This window comes from Equus asinus, chromosome 29 (assembly GCF_041296235.1).
Source record: "Equus asinus isolate D_3611 breed Donkey chromosome 29, EquAss-T2T_v2, whole genome shotgun sequence".
Lineage (NCBI taxonomy): Eukaryota > Metazoa > Chordata > Mammalia > Perissodactyla > Equidae > Equus > Equus asinus.
Window position 1 is genome coordinate 29845792 of NC_091818.1, and position 22798 is coordinate 29868589.

Genomic DNA, 22798 nt, shown 5'->3' on the forward strand with positions numbered 1-22798 from the left:
AAATTTATTTCTAGGGACCAAGGTATATGCATTTCTTTTATCTTTAAAATACAGTTGTGCTATGTGTTTTGTGTCCTTAACCAAATTACAGGGTAAAAAGTTTAAGAATTGGCAGATGACCCAAATCTTCTAACCTTTCACTCAAGATTCCAGAAAATACAGATTTTGCTGGCTCTTCTATGTATTTACATGTGCAATGTCAGAAAAAGGACAAGAATAAACAGGGTATAAATTATTGCTTTATTGGAGTCCTTATTTCAGAATTCCTCTCTCCAAAAAGCTACATAACCAGAGATTTCTTCTAATTCTTTATATAAAAGTAGAAACACATAAAGCCATGGATTTGTCAGTCTTCATTACTCTATAAAAATACAGATTTTCATTTTCAATTTATTTTTATTTTTAATTTAAGATTTCCTTTATGTGGATAATTTCATACTTTAAAAACTTTGTGACACTCATTCCCAAATCTCATTAAAAAGCAATTAATTTTTCAGTTGAAACAAACAAAAAAATCTATTCCTGAAGATGTCATCTTCAAAAATCTTTGCTGGCTACCTCACTACTACATTCATTCCTTACGTGTCAGCTGTTGCATTCAAAGACAAATGGAACTGAATATACAACAATGAACAAAAATCTTTCAATTCAAGGGGATTTTAATGCTTTTCCATATTTAAAAAAAATTGAATATTACCTTTAAGATTTGATAGGAATGTAGCTATCTCTTCTCTACCCTGCCATCCCCCAGTCTCCAACTTTATTATTTAAATCATATCAGATTTTGACCTTGTTTGTCCCAGAAGTGGTACCTATATCTCTTCCAGTGGCCAGTTTTCCAAGGTCACAGATTTTTTTACATTATACCCTTAAGTATTGATTAGCTCTCTGTGTAGATTTTCTATTTGTTTGGCAGCCAGGAATCTCAGATGAGTGTTAAGCAATTCAGCACTGCAGTTTGGCCAGCCTGCATAAACCTCTCTTTCCCCTTCACATCGCTCCCTGAAAATAAAGTGGCCTCATGCAAAAGGAGAACGGAAATAAAGCAAGCGCCTCTTCGGAGCTTGTCGGCCAGCGTACTTCAATTAGCATCCAATCATTTTAAGTAGTGATACTTCAGTGTTTGTGGAAGGCTGCCTTGTAGAATTTAATACTCAGACAGCCATTTTGCAAAACACGGCAGGTCCATGAAATAAGGACTATTTCAGTGAAATAGTCACAGAATGATAAAGCTGCTGTAAACGCTGGCGTTACTGCAACAGCTGTGTCATCCATCAAACGATTATCATCGACTATATTTCTGAAGCTGTTCAAAATAGGATTTAACAGTAGCCTCTGTGGCTATCTTTAATTTGACAAACTCTGTGGTATTTCTCTCAAAAAAAGATTCCTTTTGCATGCCATAATTCAAATACGAAAACAGGACTCCTGGAGGTAAAAGAGAATATCAACTGGTTTGAACTCATACAGATCTCTGAGACAATGGACTTCCCAGACAATCCCTGTGCAAGTTATTTCTGACCTTATCAAAGTCACACAGCACGAAAGATACACAACAACGTCTCCGGAAAAATCTCAGAATGTCGTATACCTCAGGTGCCTCGAAAACTCGTTGTACAAATGATTGATGCTCTGGCTGATCCTCAGCACAGGGATTAAAAACAGCTGAAAGAGGCAACATGCACCAGACAGACACGAATAGAAATTTCAGCCCCTAGCTGCAATTCTACAGCAATAGAAACTTACATAGGACACCGGTACTCGCCGCCGATGCACCAGCCCACAGCACTGCATGAAGAGCGGTGCAGAACGCAGTCAGCGTGTGGCTTCACCGAGCTGCACTGTGCCTCTTCTCATCAGAGCCACTGTCCATTTCTTCCCACCTTCTACTCCCAGGTAAGAGGCATGGGCAAATCAACACTTAGCTTCTGCCTCTAGGTAGTTTCTAAAAACACCACCGTTCCTGCAGGCATGCCAAAAGTTTGTTTTCCCTGTTTTTCTTTCTCAGGTAATTTGATATCTTCTTCTTCAGGGAGTTGTCTATTGACCAGAAATCTACAAAAAGCATCATTTATTTTCCTGCAAGAACTATGGCTAACCCATACTTAGGACTGTCCGAATCATTAGAGTTTCTTGGCAACATTTTTACAGTAGCCATTCTCAACTGGGGAGATTTTCAAACATCAGAGAATCCTGCATTTCACAAGCCTGCAGTATCCTGCTTTTTACCAGAGGAGGCCTAGTCCTTATGCTGTTTATGTTACTGCTTCCGAGCACGCTGCTGCTCCCCCGGCTGCTCTGCCATTCTTGCCTTCCTCACAATGCACAGGCTGGCAGCAGCATCCTTGCTGCCGTGTTACCTCTGTAACACCTTGGGCATATCTCATCTGCGATTTCCCCCTCCTCCCTTCCCCCTGAAAAATTACGGAGTGTAGACTTTAATTCACTCTGGATTCCTAGGACTACAGAACCACCCTCCAAATTGTCAGACGCTTTGTCTCCCTGTACGTGTTTCACATGAATTGTAGAAAGGATTGCCGGAGTGGCCTCAGGACCCGACTCACTCAGCCACTGCAGCTACCGTTTTTTTTACTCACCGCCAAATATTCATTTTCTACGTTAAAGCACATTAAATAAACATAACTCTGGCAAGCACTTCTGATCAGAGTCAGATCTAATTAATTAACTGGATAATATACCACCTATGATTTTGATACAAGAAACTAAATAAGGCTGCCTGCAAAGCATAAGATCTTACAAATGAATACTCCTTGTAAGTTATAATTTACATCCTTCTCTAAAGACACAGTTTGTGGACACTGAGCTGATCCTAACATTCTTCCTAAAAGACCTTGTACATGTCACACCTGAAGAAATGAATTGTTAAGTCATTTGGGGATAAAACTATTAATTGGTATGGTATCAGCCAATTTAAAAAGCAACGATTCACAGAGCCTTTTAGCGTGGAACAGTATAAATTTACTTTTGTCCCCACGTCCAAGTCACTCCAGATCCTATCGCCATTGAGAATATACGTTAACCATTTCACGTCACAGATTAAGATCACTCACCCTTATGCTCTCTAGCCTTACGCAAAGCGCAAGCCTACTAATTCTCAACGCTTTACCAATATTTCCCTAAAATCTATTATTTAAAGAAACAACTCTATATCATTATTAATAGTCTAAGAGGCTATGAGAGCTGAAGAAAGCTCCTGCCTTAGTTCAGTGTTCTTCTCTGACCAATAAAGTAAGCGATGCCCAAAACGTTCAAGTGTTTTGTCTATAAACAACACAAGCAACAGTATTACTAACACCTAGTAATTTATATAATTTAAATAGTCTGTGAAAATTCTATGGCTTTATCATATACTAATTAATCTCCTATGTATTTGAAGGTCCAAAAGGGAAATAATGGATAGACAATAAGGTTACTTCTGTGATTAGATCAGAAACCTAAAACCTAAAGAAACCTAAAATAATATTTCTAAATTACATCGCAAATTCGTTTTTGAACTAAGTCCTGGGAAATACTCAACGTTTTTCTGGACCATGCAAGATATATTTCTAGTAGGTAGAATTTCAATTTGGTTTTTTAAAGAAACTTTAGTGAGAAATATAGTAAGTAATACGAGAGCACATATAATTCAAATTCAAGCTTTTTCTTAAGGACCCTTCATCAACCTTGACCAGGACACAATTACTAGAATAACTGAATAGAAATAAAGCATAAAAATTAACTCAAAGTTAGATTAAGATGAAAACACAGGAGACATGATCTCTTCTATGATTCTGAATTTAATTTGGTTCACTTAACTTTTTATCAACTATGATATTATTATATGCAATATGAGAGCGATCCCAAGTTCATTAGCGATTCCACCCACCTTGCCATTTAAGGATCCATGAAAAGATGCCAAGTACTGATTTGATTTTGCAAACATTTATCCAGCACCTTCTATTTGCTCGGCACTGTGCTAGGTGCTGGGGATAGGAAATGAATGAAATAGAGTCCATGTCTGTCTCTAGCCATTTATAACAAAACAGAGGAAAGAGAACACAGTGTTTGCGCGCTATGAGAACACCAATGACCCAACTCCTACCCATCACTGGAAGGCACGCCGAAGGCTTCCTGAAGGTGGGGACTCTTGGGCTCGCTTTTGCAGAATGGGGAGAATTGTATCCAGTGGAAAATGGAGACAGAGAGAATCCCAGGCAATGTGCAGCAAATGCACAAGCACAAAAAAATGATATACAGAACATAAACAGAACAAATTCTGTTTAGACAGACGGTATAAGAATGTAAATGGATGAAATATTCATGATATATTCAGACAACAGGGATATACTCAAAGTCCCTCAAATTAAACTAGGTTCTCCCCCAAATCTAGTTCTCATTCACCACTATTTCCCTAGCATTTAGCGCGGTAACAGAAACACAGTAGGTGTGACAACGATTTGTAGTTGTCCCCTCATAATCCATTCTCTACTTCACCTAGGGTAATAGGCATGGATATGTGACTACTGGGCCAGGAGAAATATCCCAGCACCCCTTGCAACTTGGTATGGCCACATGACCAGATTCTGTTCAACAGCACAGGAGCGGAAATGCCACGTGCCAACATCTCAGTCATGCCCTCAGAGGGAATGGAGCATCCCTTCCCCTTTCTCTTTTTCCCTTCTTGCTGGCCTGAACGTAGACACACTGCTGAGAGTTGGAACAGCCATTTAAGTTGAGAAGGAAGCTCTATGTTCAGGTGAACAGAAAGATCATGAGTCTCTATACAAGTTTCCCCTGCCAACCGAAAGTTTGTTTTATGCCATTTCACTTCTACGAAAGACCTACATTAGTAGCTGTTTTTGCCAACTGAAAGAAATATAAGAGGATTTTCACTTTTATGAAAAAAGGGGAAGAGAGAAAGAGCTCAGGGTTTGTTTTGCAGTGAGCTGTTACAGAGATGAAGCAGTCAAGCGCACTGTCATATTTCAAGCCTTCCACATCAGCCATAAGCAGATGACCAACCTCGACATTCAACATGGAGGCAGGCAGACACAGAAGAAGAAGGAGGCATTAGGGACCTGCCTGCCCTGATGGATTCAGACAATGATGAGATGTTGACAGATGGGTCTCTTCCTCTCTCTCCCATATCCCAGTCTCCTGTACCTCCCACCACTTCAACCTCCAATGGCTCAGCCTAACACCCCATCACCACCACCACCTCTCAGCCTTCCAGTGTGCTCACCGTCTTCCCGATTCTGTTAAGTGAAACTTCACTGGACAGACTATTTCTGCCTTATATAGGTTGTGTATTTATCATATCATTCCTGCTTTTACTATATGTTAGTGGGATTTTAGGTTTTATGTGCTATTTGGTATGATTTGCTAGGTTATTTTTTGGATCTGGGAATACTCAAAAATTTTTCCTGTATAAATGAACGGCAATCGCTTCTTTGCTTTATGCCATTTCGGCTTACAAAAGGTTTCACAGGAATGCTCTACTCTCCGATGGTGGGGAAACCTGTCTTGCTTACATATGGACTCTAACATGAAAGAGAAATAAACTCTCATACTGTTTAAGTCACTTTCAGCTTGCCCTCAGTTATAGAAGTTAAACTTGTATTTTAAAAGCACCTCAAAGTGTTTCTGGCATGAAGGATTAATTCACGGAATCTAAGGCTGAGGAGGCGGTGGGGAGTGGGAGATGGAAGATGTGACAAGAAAGTGGATGGAGGGTCAGAAGAGAGGCTGGGACTAGCCTGTGAAGCACCTTGAACACCACAGCAAAGTAGACTTACCTTGTAGGCCATACAGAATGACTGAAGCCTTTAAATGTGAAAAGATCTGGTTTTTTATTATGACGTAGGAAAAAAATCTCCAGACTGGTTTTAAAAACTAGTCAACAGTTCTATACTATTGAGAAATTTGAAGCTTTTGGGCTTCTGTGGTTGTCTGCATTAAACGTCTATCTACTAAATAATAAAATAAAATGCAGCCAATGAAACCAGCCGTTTGGTTCATGTAGCTAAATCACAAACCTACTGAATTGTTAAATTAGCTATTTTGTTATAATACGAGATATATGATGTTAAATGTTAAAAAGTGGCAATGAGGGGTAGAATGACAAAAACGACAAATGAAAAATAATTGTAGATAAATGCATATCATGTCAATGCCAGGTATTTTTAAAAGTCCAAGAGATTTATTTCTGAGGAGTCTTAATAATCTATGAGAACTCATGTTTATTTCCTATTGGCTTCCTCCATTACTGTTAGCTAGGAGGGACAAAGCACACAGTGGATGTTAAACATTCGATGAAGGGCTTCTTTTGAGAAGAAAACTCTCTGATTACAAAGAATGAAACCAGATGTAGAGAAGCCTTCTGTAGCGGAACTGAAGGTTCCTTGTTAGGGTTTATGGCTCTTTTTGCGGCTGTGGTTTCAGGAAACGAGTGCCCCTTCCCCCACAGACCCTCCAGCCCATACATTCATTCAACTCTTCCTTCATAGTATGCTTTTATAACTGTAACCATTCAGAGCCTAGTGTTCTTAAGTGCACCAAAAACTTCTCCACTAATCTTAATAAAAACAAAAAAAGGACCTAGTGTCTATATTCATCCACTCAGTCAACAATATCAGTTTAGTGCTACTCACCATGTGCATGTGTCTGCTCGGCAGTGATGACAAAAAGACAAGTAAAATAACCATGGTCCTTGACTACAGGCAGGTTAAGATCCAGGGGAAAAGATAAGATGAATCAAGTGATCACATATACATACAATTACAAACTGGTAAGTTCTTTGAAAGAAAGTACAGAATACTATGAAAATGCATAGCAAGTAGGCATCTTCTAGAATTAGAGGAGTCAGAAAAGGCTGCCCTGAGGAACTGCCATTGAGCTGAGGTCCAAAGGCTGGGAAGGTATTGATCAACTGTAGGGGAGATGAGGCAGGGAGAGGGAATATAGTAGCCATTCCAGACGGAGGGATCATTATTTACAAAGGTCCTTGTGGCAGAAGCGAGAACACTGCATTGAAGCAGCTGGAGGATAAATTAAGAGGGAGAGTGGGTCAAGATGAGGATAGAAAGGCAGATGATTGCCAGATCACGAGGACCATGCTGAGGATTTTTATCTTTATACTGAGAGCAATGGGATTCCATTCACACAGTCAAGAGGCATGATCAAATCTGTATCATTTGAAACAAGCTTTGGTAGTGGAGCTGAAGCTAGACTGGAAGATGGCCAGAGAGGAGGCAGGGGGACCAGATAGGAAGCAGCTGTAAGTATACAAGGAAAAGATGATGGTATCTTGTACTAAGGTGGTGCAGGTGGAAGGTAAGAGAAACAGATGAATCTATCGGATATTTTAAAAATTAAAATACATAAGTGCAAGTATGGAAAACAAAGAAAGAAACCCAATGTAAAAGACACATGTTCCCAAATTTTCTCCATTCTGGATATTTCCATCCATTAGTGAAGTTCAGTCTCCTGTAGCACAAGCCATGATAAATCTTTATTTTCATATCAGTTCCAGTTTGCTTCTTGGCCAGTCCTCATTTCTCTCCTTAGAATCCTGAACAGAATCTCCATCTCACCTCTTGCATCTCCCATTGAACTCTACGTCTTTAGCTACCAAAGAGGAGCACACTATTTTATTTCAGTTTCTACATATTGAAAATCTTCATTCTTTCTCTGTCTTTTATTTCTCATTAAGGTGTCTGTGCTCTCTCCATTGTTTTGCTGAGGAAGATTCACCCTGAGCTAACAGCCACTGCCAATCTTTCTCTTTTTTGTATGTGAGCTGCCACCACAGCATGGCCACTGACAGATGACTAGTGTATGTCCACGCCCGGGAACCGAACCTGGGCTGCTGAAGCACAGTGCACTGAACTTAAGCACTAGGCCACTGAGGCTGGCCCTGGGCTCTCTTTTTGTCTATTCTTTTTTTTTCAGACTAACAACCAGGCAATTCTTCCCAGTAATGAGAGTGGTATCACCATCTATGCACAAATTGCAGCAGAAGTAGATAAAATAACTACATGCAATGTAATTAGAGAAGTCATACTTTCAAAACGAACAATAATCATAAAATATGTACCAGACTTCAATGATAAGTTTAAAACATACTTTGTGTTAGAGAGTTAGAATACCCATGTTACATTCAAGATTGAGAGAAAACTATGTAACCCACATAAATCCAAGGTCTCTTATAGCCCAGTCATATAGAAAGAAGTAGAATCCAACAAGAAAAAGTAATTGAAACTCAAGCCAATCTTTCATTGCCTATTTCAAACAACATAACAGAGAACCTTAAAGCCCATAGCAATTCCAGTCAAAAATCCTTCCCTTATTCCCCGAATCTTTCCTACCCTAAGGCTACTTGCAAGCCAGCCCTCACTTCACAACGCAACCAAAAACGTCAAAAAATTCCTCTCCCAGGCCCCAGCTTCCTCATTCTCTCTCCCTCACCCTACATCCTCAGCATTAGATTTAGTAGAGTTGCTTAATTTCTGTAGTTTCTTATATTCCCGATCACTCAGATTCTGAACAAGGAGAGCCAGCAAAGAAAAAACCCTACCCCTTCTATTCTCCATCTCCAGCCTTTTCTCTGTCTCCCCAGATTTAGGTTTTGTATGACAGGGTGACTGGCAATGAGGGAACATGATTCGATGCTGATGGAAGAAGACACATGGCCTAGGCAAAGGCAAAATTCTCTTTATTATGGGAGGTGGAGGAAGTAAGGAAGGAGAGGGGAACGGCCAAGAACACTCCTGTGTTAAAATTTTCTATGCCACACTGTTCTTTCAGAGAATATATCTGATCAGTTCACTTCATTCATTATAGCTATAAGGAAATGCAGCATGGATGTAAGAAAGAAAACACTGATCCTCGGGGGAAAAGAAGGCAAGACACACTACTCATAGTGTAACATTTCATGAAGAAATCTATGATGATAGGATAAAATACTTCACAGCAGCTCTTTTGATTTCCTATTTGTTTGGAAAGACCAACAAAGAGAAACACACATTTTGTACGAAGTTGCCATGAAATACTCCTGATCGATTTAGAATTCCGTGACATACGTCTAAACCACATATATATTTTTATTAAAATCCTCACTTGTCGTAAAGATTGCCATCAGCATCAGGCCCACCGTGATCTAACTAACCCTATTCTGCAATTCTTTTACAAAGTCGACAACTGGCATCTTTTTTAAAATCCATGGGCCCAAGTTGGAAAGGTAAAGAAGAAGGATGGCTGCCAATGCATTGGCTCCTATTAACTGCCGGCCACTGTTCTAAACACTTCGCATGGGTTATCCTTGATTCTCCTGAGAATGCTACGACATAAATACTGTTTTTATCCCCATTTTATGAAAAAAGAAATTGGGGCACAATGAAGTTAAGCAAATTGCCCAAAGAAATGGTAGAGCCAGGATGTCTATCCAGGAATTTGATTCCTGAGCCCATGGTCTTCCAATGCTCTCTAGGAAAGGGAAAAGCTATTTTTATGAGCTGACCCTGGGGTAATTTTTATAAGCTGACCCTGGTCATGAATCACTGTGCAATGATTACTTAACTAGTCCAGTCACACAACAGACACTTATCCATCCTGAGCCATAGTCAGCCTGCCTCTTAGAGGTCCTCCTTGTCGGTTTCCCAAATCACCCTATCTTTCTGCACAACATTCCCACCCTTGAGCTGATCCCATTCTCTTTCTTGCAAAGCCTGAAATTTTACCAATTGGAAAATTCATTTTATATAACACATATCTTCTTACAAAAATGAAACATCTCTTAAATACAGAAGCTATATCTAATAAATCATTTACACAGGTTAAATTGTTCAAGACCTTATTTTGTCTATCTACATCTATTTATCTATCTATCTTCACCCCATTTTGCTTCAGAAATAATTTAAGGCAATTTACAAGAATTATTTTAAAATAACATTTAAATTACATGAAATAAAAGGGGGATTAAAAGAAAAAAACAGAATCATAAAGATGGGGACGTAAAATGGAGACAGAAGTGAGGCTTGAAATGCATCCTATAATAATCGATGCGTTTCCTACAAATGAGCCATACATCTGGCTCTAAGCTTTCTAGCAGCCAACTCAAAAAGGGAAACTCGGTCAGTTATATAATTTACTGTCCACAAACTTAAAATAAACCAAATGCTCAGAAGAAGCATTCTGCTTGGCACTAACACCAGGCACCAAATTCTCCGGGAGGTCCCCTTAAAAAGGAACATCGTGTAAAGTGATAAACAGCATTCCTGATGGCATCCTTACCATAAATGCATTGATGGGTTTTAAAGAGCTACTTCTTTGACTGACATTCACTAGAAACTAAAAGTCTTACAACATAGCAACATTCAATAAACAATCCGGGGGAGTTAGGGTGAGAATGGGCTAGACAACATACCGAATTCCTTACAGACTTGGCTTGACCTGTGACTAACGGCAACAACAACAAAAGAAGCTAATAAGGTTCACTGATACAGGCACTGAGTAAGCATTATTTCTTTCATCCTTATACCAGCTATGAAGAAGGTACTGCTATGATTTATCCCTGGGTTACAAATGAGGAAACTGATTTACGATTTAGCAACTCGGTCAAGGCCACACAGTTAGTAAGCAGCAGAAATAGGATTTGAACTCACATTTGTTGAACTTCAAAGCTCTTGATTCTAACCATTAGCCCTCCTGAGTTTTATATATATATATTTTTAAGCTTTTTAGATTTTATTTTTTTTCCTTTTTCTGCCCAGAGTCCCCCAGTACATAGTTGTATATTCTTCATTGTGGGTCCTTTTAGTTGTGGCATGTGGGACGCTGCCTCAGCGTGGTCTGATGAGCAGTGTCATGTCCGCGCCCAGGATTTGAACGAACGAAACACTGGGCCGCCTGCAGCGGAGCGCGTGAACTTAACCACTCGGCCACGGGGCTAGCCCCTGAGTTTTATATTTTTTAATTTTTATTTATTTATTTTACCCGAAAGAAATGTTTATTTTTCAAGAGTATACAATTTAACCAAATTGGCTTTATAAGAGTCGACATATTCATTAGCGCAGGAAAAAAAACAGAGAAAGCCCTCTAAAAATGCATCCATTGAATGCGGTTTCAGAGGATAATCCTCCCACATGTTTGAAGAACTGGTAGGTCGGGGGCTATTTAAAGTTCCAGGGCTCCAAAGTTTTAGACAGTGATGGGCCTTATGTCCTGCAAACAATCCCACTGAACATTGTTTCTCATTGACGAGCTTCTGATAAGTATTAGATGACAATGACTTAAGAATGATTTTATGTGGCTGGTTCAACACAGATCCATCAGATACAACAACAGTCAAGCTGGAAGGTCAATGAAAGATAAGAATACATTCAAGAAAAGGCCTCCCCAAGTGGGTTTGTAGTTGCAGTTAGAGCAATGGCTTTCTTCCAAACACCTACCATCCACGGAGAAATTTCAGAGAACAGGAAGAGGAGGTAGGTAAGTTCATTGAATGGAGAAGTTGGGGGTAAGAACACACCTGGGGGGGTGGGGGCAGTTGGAGCTTAACTCTGCATGGTACTGGGTCTTCGGATGAGGGTTTAAGATAGCAGAGATGGGGAAATGGAAACACAGCAATCCAAAGACTAATGTTGTCTCGTTCACAATTTGCCTTGGCGCTCTTTCTACCTTAGGCTCCTTGTGGGGGCAACAAGTGTCTGAATATCTCAAATCTTAAATCTTTAGTTTATCCAAAGGTAAAAGACTTTCTTCCCCAGTCACCGCTTGCTGAAGAACTTCTCACATGTAGAATGAACAACTTCAAAAGAGATGAGATAAAACTGAGGGCGGGCAGACCGGCCCTAGGGACTGTTAGAAAAGATGTGTGAAAATAGTCAAACACTAATTGCCTTCCTGTATGTCATTAAATAGGCCGATTTTCACATTTCTTTAGGACTGTATATGGAGGATTAGACGTGAACAGCAGCCAAAAAAGGGACAGCAAAGTGTATACATGTCTGTATGTCTGTGTATCTGTCTGTCTGTACATATGCATTTTAGGAGAAATGAAATTACCTCAAAAATTACTAAATCTCTATATTAGGACAGATGCTCAAAATCGCTTAGCAAATGATCTGAAAAATAGATTACTATATTAGGTATTAATACTACTACGTGTTCATTTTATACTTTATAGTTTTTAATGTGCTTTTTCAGTTCATCTTATCCTCAAAGAAAAGCATGTAGTAGTATTCTTTTTTATCCTAATATGAAACTGAGAGTTTTCAGATTAATTTAAGTACTTTAAAAGATGAAAAGATTGCTTTGGTAGGCCCCATTTAATTCAAGAAGATTACTGGATACCTCCTGTGTATGGGGCTCTGTAGTGGATGTTAGCCAAAAAGATACGAGAATTAGCCAAGGAATTAGCAAAGACTGTATATATTCACATAAGTAAGACTTCAGATAATTCCACAAAATCCAAAATTTTTCCATTTAGGAACAAAGTAAGAAAATATCATTTAGAGCCAAATTTTGTGTAGACTCTGTTAAGAATCTGTTGAGATTTTCATGGAAATATTCTAGATTGCCAAACTTTCTGTTTTCAACTAAGCTCAAGTCTGAAAACATACTGATATTTTTACAACTGCTGGGTCCTTTTCAAATTATGCTGTTAGTACATAAGAAGGGTTCGATATTGATCTTTTGGTCAAATAAACGAATGAATGAATACCCTTCAATATTCCTTGACATCAAAAATGCCAGGCCAAAGTCTAGGCCTTAAGTATAATATACAAAATAAATTTAGTGAGATAAGAATCCCTTTAGAGAAAGTAAATGCAAAAAAGAAGAGGAAGAAAAGATAAAGAATAGTGTTTATATTCAAAAGTAAAGAATAGGCAGAAACGAGGTGGTAATGAGAAGTAAAAACCAAAACCAAAACAAAACAAACAAGAAAATTTGACAGTTGTCCATTAAAAAAACACAAAAAAACGGGAAAACCTATATCCATTAAGACACCTATTTGTCTAATGCTGACTTTCCTGACTTCAGTAAAAAATATTAAAAACCTGCGTAGAGAGTAGGGAAGAAATGCAAAACTGATATTGAATAAGGCCTTGAGGAAAGACAGAATCAATTGGGGTCACTAGACTAAGCCAAGAGTTAATTGTTGTCTTTAATTATTTCCTAAGCAAATAATAAGAATTTGTTATATTTTCCATTCATTCAACAGATATCTCTTGAGTACCTTCCGAAACCAGACCACATTCCAGATACTGGAGATACACCAGTGAACAACTCATAATCTCTACTCCATGGAACTAGGCGGCAATGGAACTGGAAACTAGTATTTAAAATGTCAGCATGCAATTTTTCTGCATTATATGAAGGAGGATAAAGAATGACAGATAGAGGAGGCAGCCTCGTGGCGTAGTGGTTAAGTTCACGCATGTTCCACTTTGGCAGCCCAGGGTTTGGGGGTTCAGATCCTGGGTGTGGACCTGCACACTGCTTGTCAAGCCATGCTGTGACAGTGTTCCACATATAAAATAAAGGAAGATTGGCACAGATGTTTGCTCAGGGCCAATCTTCCTCACCAAAGAAAACAAAAAGAATGGCAGCTAGAGAGCGGCAAGTTTCTGTTTTATATAAGTTGATCAGAGAAAGCCTCTTAGAAAGATGAGCTTTGAGCAGAATAATGTGAGGGAGTGAGACCATCTGGGGGAAGAAAAATCCAGGCAAATGTCTTGAGAGGGAATGCACTTGGTCTAATGAAGTATGGCAAGAAGGCGGCTGTGGCTGGAACTTGCTAAGTGACCATGGGATTGATCATTTAGGGTTTAGGTCTATTCTAATCGTGAAGGGAATTTATTCCAATTGTAAGGGAAGCCATTGGAGGGCTCTGAAAAGGAGGCCTGACTAGATTTAAACCCTAGAAGTGGCATTCCATCTGCCATGTGGAGACTGCAAGGAGCTAATGTGGATACAAAGACATCACTTTTGAGACTATTGCAATAGTCCAGGTAAGAGAGAGGGCCTTGATCTAAGGCGTTAGTGGGAGAAAATCTTGAGAAATGGTGGGATTCTAGATATATTTTAAAGGCAGAGGTGACGGAAATAATTGATGTTGTGTTACAGAGAAAGGAAAGAGCCAGGAATGAGCCCCATTTGGGAAGGGGGGCAAATGAGGGCTGAACCCCAGTGTGAACAGTAGCTCCACTTGCTGAGAAGAGGAACACTTAGGGAGGGGCAGGCTTGGAAGAGAAAACAAAAAATACTTTGGGGGGATATTAATTTTAAAAGGCCTATAGGACATCAATGAGGAGACGTCAAGTAGTCAACCTAGCATCTAATTCCAGAGTTCAGAAAGGAGGTTTGGGTTGAGATATAAACTTGGAAGTCAGCACATAGATGGTCTTCGAAACCATGAGCTTTAGAGAAATTCCCTAGAGAAATACGGATAGGGAAGACACCTGGAAACTGATTCCTGGGGCATTTCACCATTTAGAGGTCATAAGTGGAGGAGAATCCAGCAAAGGAGAGACCAGTGAAGATCAGAGAACACTAGGAGAATGCACGGTTCTCTAAGACAGAGGAAGTGATTGCTTGGTCCCATGCCAATGCAAAGTCAAGCAAGATGCAGACGGAGAATTGATCATCAGATCTGCTCAGGTGGAGGCCACTGATGACTGACTAGAGTGGATTCAAAGGAGGGACTGGATTGAAAGTCAGATTCAAATAAGTTCATTCAAGAGAGGGGGAGACAACTTGTTACAGTGAGTACAGAAAGCTTTCTCAAGGAGATTTTCTTTAGCAGAGTAGAAAATGAAAACATAGCTGCAATAAGATGTGGGAATAAGGAAATTTCTTCCTCGAATGGGAGGTATTACAGGTAAGAGAAGAGGGGAAAAAAGATGCTTCAAGAGCAACCATGGATAATTGTAAGAGCAAAGTCCTTGGTTGGGCCAGAAGGGATGGGACCCATGCACAAATAGTCTAGTTGGCTGAGATGGGCCCTTCGTTGGCTCACCCACTGTAACAGGAAGGAGAGCAGAGGATTTGGGTACCACTGGGTAGATTTAATGGTAGTAGTAGTATGAAGGTCACTTTGGAGAATTGTTATTTTCTTGGATGAAATTAGAAGAAAGGTCATTAACTAAGAAGGAGAAGGGAGAAAGTGTTGGAGATTGAGGACAAGGAAGAAGGAGTGAAAGAGTTATCTCAGGCGTGGTCAAGTGGCTTGACCAAGGAAGCGGGATTAAGAGGCAGTACTGAGGACAGTTGACATTCAAGGTCATAAACTTAAAGGAAAACAGTCCTCATAGTTGTGGTTCTTCTCCCCACCTGTTCATCTGCTCAAGTTCAAGGCCAGAGTCAAAGAGAGTCAGATTGAGCTTGGCTTGAGATTTCCCAAAAGTAGTGGACAGAGAGAAAGAGAAGCAGAGGGGTGAGAATGCATGCATGGGTCACGGAACCTACATGGGGATGAGGAACTATGAAGAGATGTTGGCTAGAAAGACATAAAATTACAGAACAGAATAACAGGAAGAATTTTTGGAGAATAACACAGGCACGTCAAATGAGATCATAGACATTCTTTTCTAAGATGTCTTCAAAAGAAGTTCATCTCCTCATATGCCACTGGTGATGGAACAACATGGAGGCAAAGAAATGGATGAGATAATGTCAATTTTTCTTTCCCCGTCTGATTTAATTAGTTGAGAACACTAGAAGGATGACAGATGCAAGAGAAAAACAGTCTTCTCAAATTCAAGCTTGGAAAGAATGGAACTTGGAGAGAGTAACCTGGTTATGGATAAAACGCTTAAAAAAATCTCTATAGTGTATTTGCCCAATTATTTTTTTTTATTATCAGACCACAGAAGAATGTTATTATTCTCGTTTATGAACCAGACAGTTCTAAAGGAGAAATAATTGAACTATGAATTTTCCTTTTTTGAAAGATCCAACTCATTATGTTTGACACAAACATTTTTCATCCTTTATAAAGAGCAGTTCATTTGGGTCCTAACATCACCTTAATTGGCTCGGGAGAAGTGAGGTTTTTCTGCTGAATTTCTGAGCTTAAGTTTACATATTTGAATTTCAATTCTCTCATTTGGTAGATTTATTTTGGAAAGTGCCAACAGATATGCCTAAAATCTTAGCATAATTTTTTTAAAGGTGTGATGGAAAGAACAGAATCATTTGAGATATTTGGCATCCCTGACAGTTTTCCTATAGCCAACACTTCCAGTCCCACATTGGGCAACTCTATGAAAAATGAAGACATTTACTTTTCTGTCCCTTGGTTCTATTTGGCTTACTATAAGTGGAAGAAGCAAAATATTTGAATGTTCCTTTTTTGAGAGTTGTTGTTAGTTGGCAAAGAGGACATAGGGGGTCTGAGGAATTTGGGGACTGGTCAAGGAAAAAGATATGAGTATGAGGTGGCAATGGTACTCACTCAATCTTCACTGGGTGACTCAGACAGATTCTCATGCAGGGGATGTCCCTCCCCGTAGGAGTCTATCCAGATGCTAAGGCACACAGGGGTTGCTACTTAGAAGGGGAGGGGGACAAGGGGAAAAGGGGGATGGAAGACGCTTAGAGTGTCTAGGTGACGTCACTCGGCAGCATGGCAGCGAGGCTCCGGATCAGAGGGCTCAAAGGGCTGTAGCAGCCTGGGGCCTTATGACCACAAATCTCTATCTTACCTACAGCTAGCAGACGTGGGGTAAGATTTAGTGGGATATGCAAAAAGGATCTGAAAGGCTGAAAATTTGCTCGTTTGGCCTATGTTGTTGTTGTTGTTGTTTTTCTTAGAGAAAGATTAGCCCTGAGCTAACATCCACCGCCACTTCTCCTCTTTTTGCTGAGGAAGACTGGCCCTGAGCTAACATCCGTGCCCATCTTCCTCTACTTTACATGTAGGATGCCTGCCACAGCATGGCTTGATAAGCGGTGCATAAGTCCACACCCAGGATCCAAACCAGGGAACCCCGGGCTGCCAAAGAGGCGTGTGAACGTAACCACTATGCCACCGGGCCAGCCGCTGACCTATGTTTAAGACAATTGGATGTGCAAGAACTTGAATTTGGCACCAGCCGGCTTTTGAGCTAACAGGTTTCAGCCCTCAGTGAATAAATAATCAACCTACAAGCCAGTCAATACACAGAGGCCACCTTTGGCTCATTTATGTGACAGAGGAAGTAGGGAAAATACTATAAAAAATTTTTTAAAAGAAATAGAAAACTAAGAGTCTATTGGCTCCCCCTTTCAAAATTCTGATGTTCCCTAAGGTTATAATAATTCTAATAATAGTTTAACATTTATGGAGAGCTTAGTATGTGCTAAGCACCTTGTATTTTTTCTTTTGACTTTCACAACAACCTTTTAAGCTAACATTTTTTTGTACCCATTTACCACCAGAGAGGTTAACTAACTGGCTGAAGCTCACACAGCTGGGCGAAGTGGGCAGGGTTTCACTTGAGGGGGTCTGAATGCAGGGCTGGTATGCCTAACCACTAGGGCATCCAGCCTTTCATCTAAGGCTTTTCCCCTCAGGGACCCAGGAGGGCACTGCAGTCTTCGACCTGGAGCTGTTCTCTGGATTCTCAGAATGGAATGGCCAACACAGAATCCTTTCTGAACGTTTCCTCCCAGTGCCACAGTGCATGCCGGCTCGTCACATCTTCTCCCACAGCACGGATGCAATGCTGCCCACGGATTGCTTCCCTAAGCCTGACTAATATGAGAACTCTGCATATTTGAAAGCAAGGTCAAAATAAAAATCAATGAAAGTCCTTGTTCCCTAAAAGAAAGTAGGAAGATTTCCAACCACATATCTTTACCTCTCCAGGATTTTGAATCTTACATTAAAATTCTATACTCTGCCCTAGATTACACCTCATTGGAGAAGACAATGCCTAGCAGCCATTGACTTTCTCAATTCTTGGTGGAGGAGAGGGAATCACATGGCTAACCCAAAAGAGCAAACACAGTTTGCATTGTTTTGGCGAAAATAAAAATGAAGAGGCCGGCCGTGTGGCCAAGTGGTTAAGTTCTCATGCTCCACTTCAGAGGCCCAGAGTTCACCAGTTCAGATCCTGGACGCAGACCTACACACCGCTCATCAAGCTATGCTGTGGCAGTGTCCCACACAGAACTAGAATGACTTACAACTAGGATATGCAACTATGTGCTGGGGCTTTGGGGAGGAAAGAAAAAGAGGAAAATTGGCAACAGATCTTAGCTCACGGCCAATCTTCCTCACCAAAAAAAAAAAAAAAAAAAAGCAGGGGGAGGGATACTTTCAAAAACTAAAAATGAACACAGGCAACAACACTGCAGTATTACTTCCAGTAGTTCCACCCTAGTTCACCTAGACACATACAACAGACAGATGCAGGAAATTTTACACAATGTGCCTGGATTCACTTCTTATGGCTGTTGTAACAAGTTACCACAAACATAGTGGCTTAAAACAACACAAATTTATAATCCTACAGTTCTGGAGGCCCGAAGTCCAAAATGAGTCCCAATAGGAAAAGTCAAGGTGTCGGCAGGGCTACGTTCCTTCTGCAGACTCTAGGGGGATCTGTTTCCTTGCCTCTTCCAGCTTTTAGGGGGTGCCACATTCCTTGACTCACGGCCCCTTTCCATCTTCAAAACCAGCAATGGCGTCCCTCTGACCTCTGCTGCCGTTGTCACCATCTCCTTCTCTGATTCGGATTCTCTTGACTCCTTCTTTTGTAAGGACCCTTGCCATGACATTGGGGCCCCCCAGTGGTCTGGGATAAACTCCCCAGTTCAAGATCCTTAGTGAAATCATATCTGCAAAGTGCCTTTTGCCACGTAAGGTATCATATGCACAGGTTCCAGAAATTAGGATGTGGACCCCTTTGGGGAGGACATTATTTAGCCCTCACGATTTTGTGTGCTGGGTAGGGAGCCATTTTTTCTCTAAGGATGCCTCACTATCGAACCCTGGCAAACCTCAAGACCTCCTAGTAAGGCTGACAACACAATCAGGAAAGCTGTTCAGAAATTTGAAATTAACAAATGAAATCAAAACTCAGACGAAACTGCTGAGGTGCACTTACCACACGTCTCCGCTAGGGGCAAGAATCAGCGTTATGTTTCACTTGAATATGTATACCAATTTTTTTTTTTTTTTTTACCAGAGATTATGTTGCACATTAGGAAATGTTATATCCTTCAGGGACCCCCCATTGTCAGCGACATATGGGAGTTGGGAAATGGTTTAATAATTCTAATTTTAGTTTTTAAATGATTTTTGTTCAAAGGTAAAATTTTGATGTCTGAAATTCACTGCTGAATTCAATGATCTTATTCTATGTGGATCTCAGCAAAGAAACCAGACATCTGTGATGGGCTTTTAAAAAGTCTTGAAATCCCCTTTGATAAGGATTGTAGCCAGTCATTGCAGCAGAGAGCAAGGACATTGTGGAAGGAGAAGCCAGTCGGTTCCTCCTGAATGGAAGCTTTTACAAAAAGTCAGTGAGAAAAGCCAGCAACTTCTACCTTGCCTACATTGCATCATTTTATTCTCCCCAGCAGTTCAGCAGCACCGGCAGCAGCTCAGTTTCACAGCTGAGGAAATGGGGTGCACAGGTAGGAGTGACACATCCAACGACATACTGCTGGGAGTGCCAGAACTAGGATTTCAGCTCAGTCTGCAGACACCAAAACCCTGGCTCTTTAAACTCTGCCAGGCTGTCTTGAGTTGTGGTCTCTTTCATCTTTTTTCCTGTTTCTACACTTTCCAGGATGATTCCAGTAAGGACCCAGGGTGGCCCTACTGTTAGCACAAAATTTCCCACCTCACTAGGTCCTTGCCATCCAGGAATCATACGAATCACCACTTTGTTTTGTTTTTAACCGGAAGAAATGTCTTAACAGAATTTTGTGTGTATTCCTTATTATATTTAATACAACAGCAAGACTATATTGGCGTTGAAATTGAGGGATTTTTGTCTCCACAGTTCTGGGTTCTAAAATAGTTTCTTTTCATATCTAGAAGGATGTCTGACAAATTTGTTTCAATTTTATTGAAAATATAACATTATAATTTAGAAAGTGAAAAATATTAGCCTTTATTTCAATACATGAATTCAAAGATTTTACTGCATACTTCCTTTAAAAATTTAGCTATTTTTATTTAACTCCATTTATAATACAAAAACTTTTGAATTCAATTTCCTTCTTGCTACAGCCTTACCAACTTATAGAAACAACTTTATGCGATATTTTGACTTTTCATTTATATACTTGCTTCAAATATTTTCCTGGCTTACCTTTTCATTTTATTTGTTTTCCTGTTATGTAGCTTAATATTTTAAAATAACAATATATTATTCGTTGTGAATTTCCTTCTATCACATCAAAACCGAGACGTTCTTACTTTTCCACTGTCCTGATAAATCAGCATGCTTTTATTCTAATCCTGATCTGTTTTATATTAAATTCTTTACCCAAGAACACGTTCTATTTAACTCTTTAATCCGTTTTGACATAAGGTGTGGATCTTATTTTTTTCAGTCGCTAACTTCTTATCCCAATACAATTTTTATATTATTTGTTAAATATTCTTACTCTATTATTTTACTGTTATTTTTTATACATTGCATAAATTGAAGGCCAGTTGAATGTCCTGTTTTTATTTGTTAAATACTCTTACTCTATTATTTTACTGTTCTTTTTTATACATTGCATAAATTGAAGGCCACTTGAATGTCCTGTTGGTATATTATTTTTTTAATGCACCCTTCTCTTTTGTTTATTGTTACTTGAATATATTATAATAACCAAAAAGATTAATCGCTTGCTTACCACTTCTCTCTTTCAAAATATTACACAATACAGAAGCTCATTTTAGTTGATAATTACTATTTGTATAAACAGTTCAAAAGTCATTTATCCGGCTTTTCAGTAAGATACACATATAAAATTAAAAATCCAGTGAAAGTAGATATAAATAAAAATAAAACATCATCTAAATTGCTCAGGTTGACTGCAAAATCTAGTTAGCTAACCACAGAAATGTCCCAGGTAGTAAGTGGGACAAATCCCCCTTTGCGTTTTAGCTAGAAAAAAGGCTCTGTGTCGCCAAATACTTATAACATTCCTGTAATTCACGGGCTGTGTTATGCTGCAAACCTGTGCGGGCTGTCTGACCACATGAAGACGCGCTGCACAGATCAGAGAGGCCTGGACACATACAGCGCCACAGCGAGAAGAGCTTAGCCTACTAGAGAACTACTCAAATTAAGCAGCATAAATGAGTAACTTCATGTTCCACTACCTTCATGCTCTTGTATTGCCAAAACATTTTAATTTTTTAAAATTAAAATCATTTTTTGACTCGATGAAGAATCCCTTCGTGTTTTGCTAGTACCTGGATGAAATATATCGCCATATTTAGTATTCTCATCTAGGTTCTTGTAATACTTCTCAACTTATCCAAGTCTACAAAGAAGTATTTCAATATATTTTACCTTTATAATTTGAAAAATAAAAAGAATAAAATAACAATTATCCATAGTTCCATCACCCAGTTAACCATCTGATAATATCCAGGCATCTACTTCTGGTCATTTTTATTTATTTATTTGTTATTATTATTATTACTTTTTTTTTGTGAGCAAGATTGGCCCTGAGCTAACAGCTGTTGCAAATTTTCCTCTTTTTTTTCTCCCTAACCCCCCCCCCCCCCCAAGGACATGGTTGTATATTCTAGTTGTAGGTCATTTTAGTTCTTCTTTGTGGGATGCCACCTCAGCACGCCTTGATGACTAACGGTGTGTAGGTCCATGCCTGGGATCCAAACCGGGGAACCCCAGGCCGCTGAAGGGGAGTGTGCGAACTTAACCACTCAGCCACAGGCCTGGTCCCATTTCTGAACTTTTTTAAAAAGTACAAGTCTTCCTATTGTTTTTGTAAAAATGATACTGACTCGTTAAAAAACAATTTCAAAATGTAGAAAAGAACAAAGATGACAGACTTTTAAAGCCACTCCATATACCAGCACCTGTAAATAACTATAGTAATCATTTCAGACAACTTTCCTTGCAATTAAATTGATAGAAAGAAATGCCTCTATAAACATAGAATCAACCTAACAATGCTATTTCTAACAGGAAGTTTCGCATTAAATTTTACTTGTTTCAGTAAATCGGGAAAGAAAAGAAACAAGTAAAAATAAACGAGCTGTTGAACTTCAAATAATGATTGTTTTACACAATAGACATCATTTCCTAAAAGAGTCCAGTACAGTCAAGAAAGGGAATGGGAGAGAAATATGAGATTGGAGTCATTATTATTGTTTTTGGTTTTTCTTTTGTAACTACAGTTTTCAATTCTGGAGAGCCAGACATGGTCTCCTTGTCATATAACCTGAGGCTATTATGACTCTCATCCTTCCTCGCATTTTTCCATTCCTCACTTCCCATTTTTTAATGCCATTATTTTTAAATCCTAATATTCACAAACACACTTTCTGGTATGTAACATACTTCTTTTTGGTATCAGTTCTACATTTAGACGGATTCAATGCTTATTATAGTTTCCCATAGTGTCTTTTTTTTCTTTAGTTCTCTTTTGATCTGAACATTAAATGGCTGGCTTTCAGTGCCAAGCAAGTTTCTCAAAAAAGGCTCATGGATAATATGTTCTCTGAGGCTTCTCATGTTTGCTGTTATATTGGATGGCTATTTCAGACGGGAATAATATCCTCAGATCACATGTTCCTTCCCTCAGAACTTTGTAGAAAATGTTCCCTTGTTCT

At 39.4% G+C, this 22798-nt stretch overlaps 1 protein-coding gene and 1 long non-coding RNA gene across 7 annotated transcripts in view; one reads left to right on the forward strand and one right to left on the reverse strand.

The window, feature by feature from the left end:
- Positions 1-22798, reverse strand: part of CACNB2 (calcium voltage-gated channel auxiliary subunit beta 2) — a 351543-nt gene that overhangs the window by 234146 nt on the left and 94599 nt on the right. Inside the window, exon 1 of one of the 5 annotated variants that reach the window (XM_070500811.1) lies at positions 1747-2521. The exons of the other annotated variants lie outside the window; for them this stretch is intronic. Coding sequence (XP_070356912.1) covers positions 1747-1794 — 48 coding nt within the window. The 5' untranslated portion in view covers positions 1795-2521. Of the gene's footprint in view, positions 1-1746; positions 2522-22798 lie in introns of those variants that run through there. 5 annotated transcript variants of the gene reach the window in all.
- On the forward strand, positions 1774-21586 carry LOC139042474 (uncharacterized). Of its 2 annotated transcripts, none has more exons than XR_011499206.1 (4): positions 1774-1896; positions 11323-11487; positions 13223-13347; positions 17557-21586. It is a non-coding gene; the product is annotated as an uncharacterized lncRNA (long non-coding RNA). The 2 variants fall into 2 exon arrangements; XR_011499207.1 differs by having other exon boundaries at positions 11323-11483.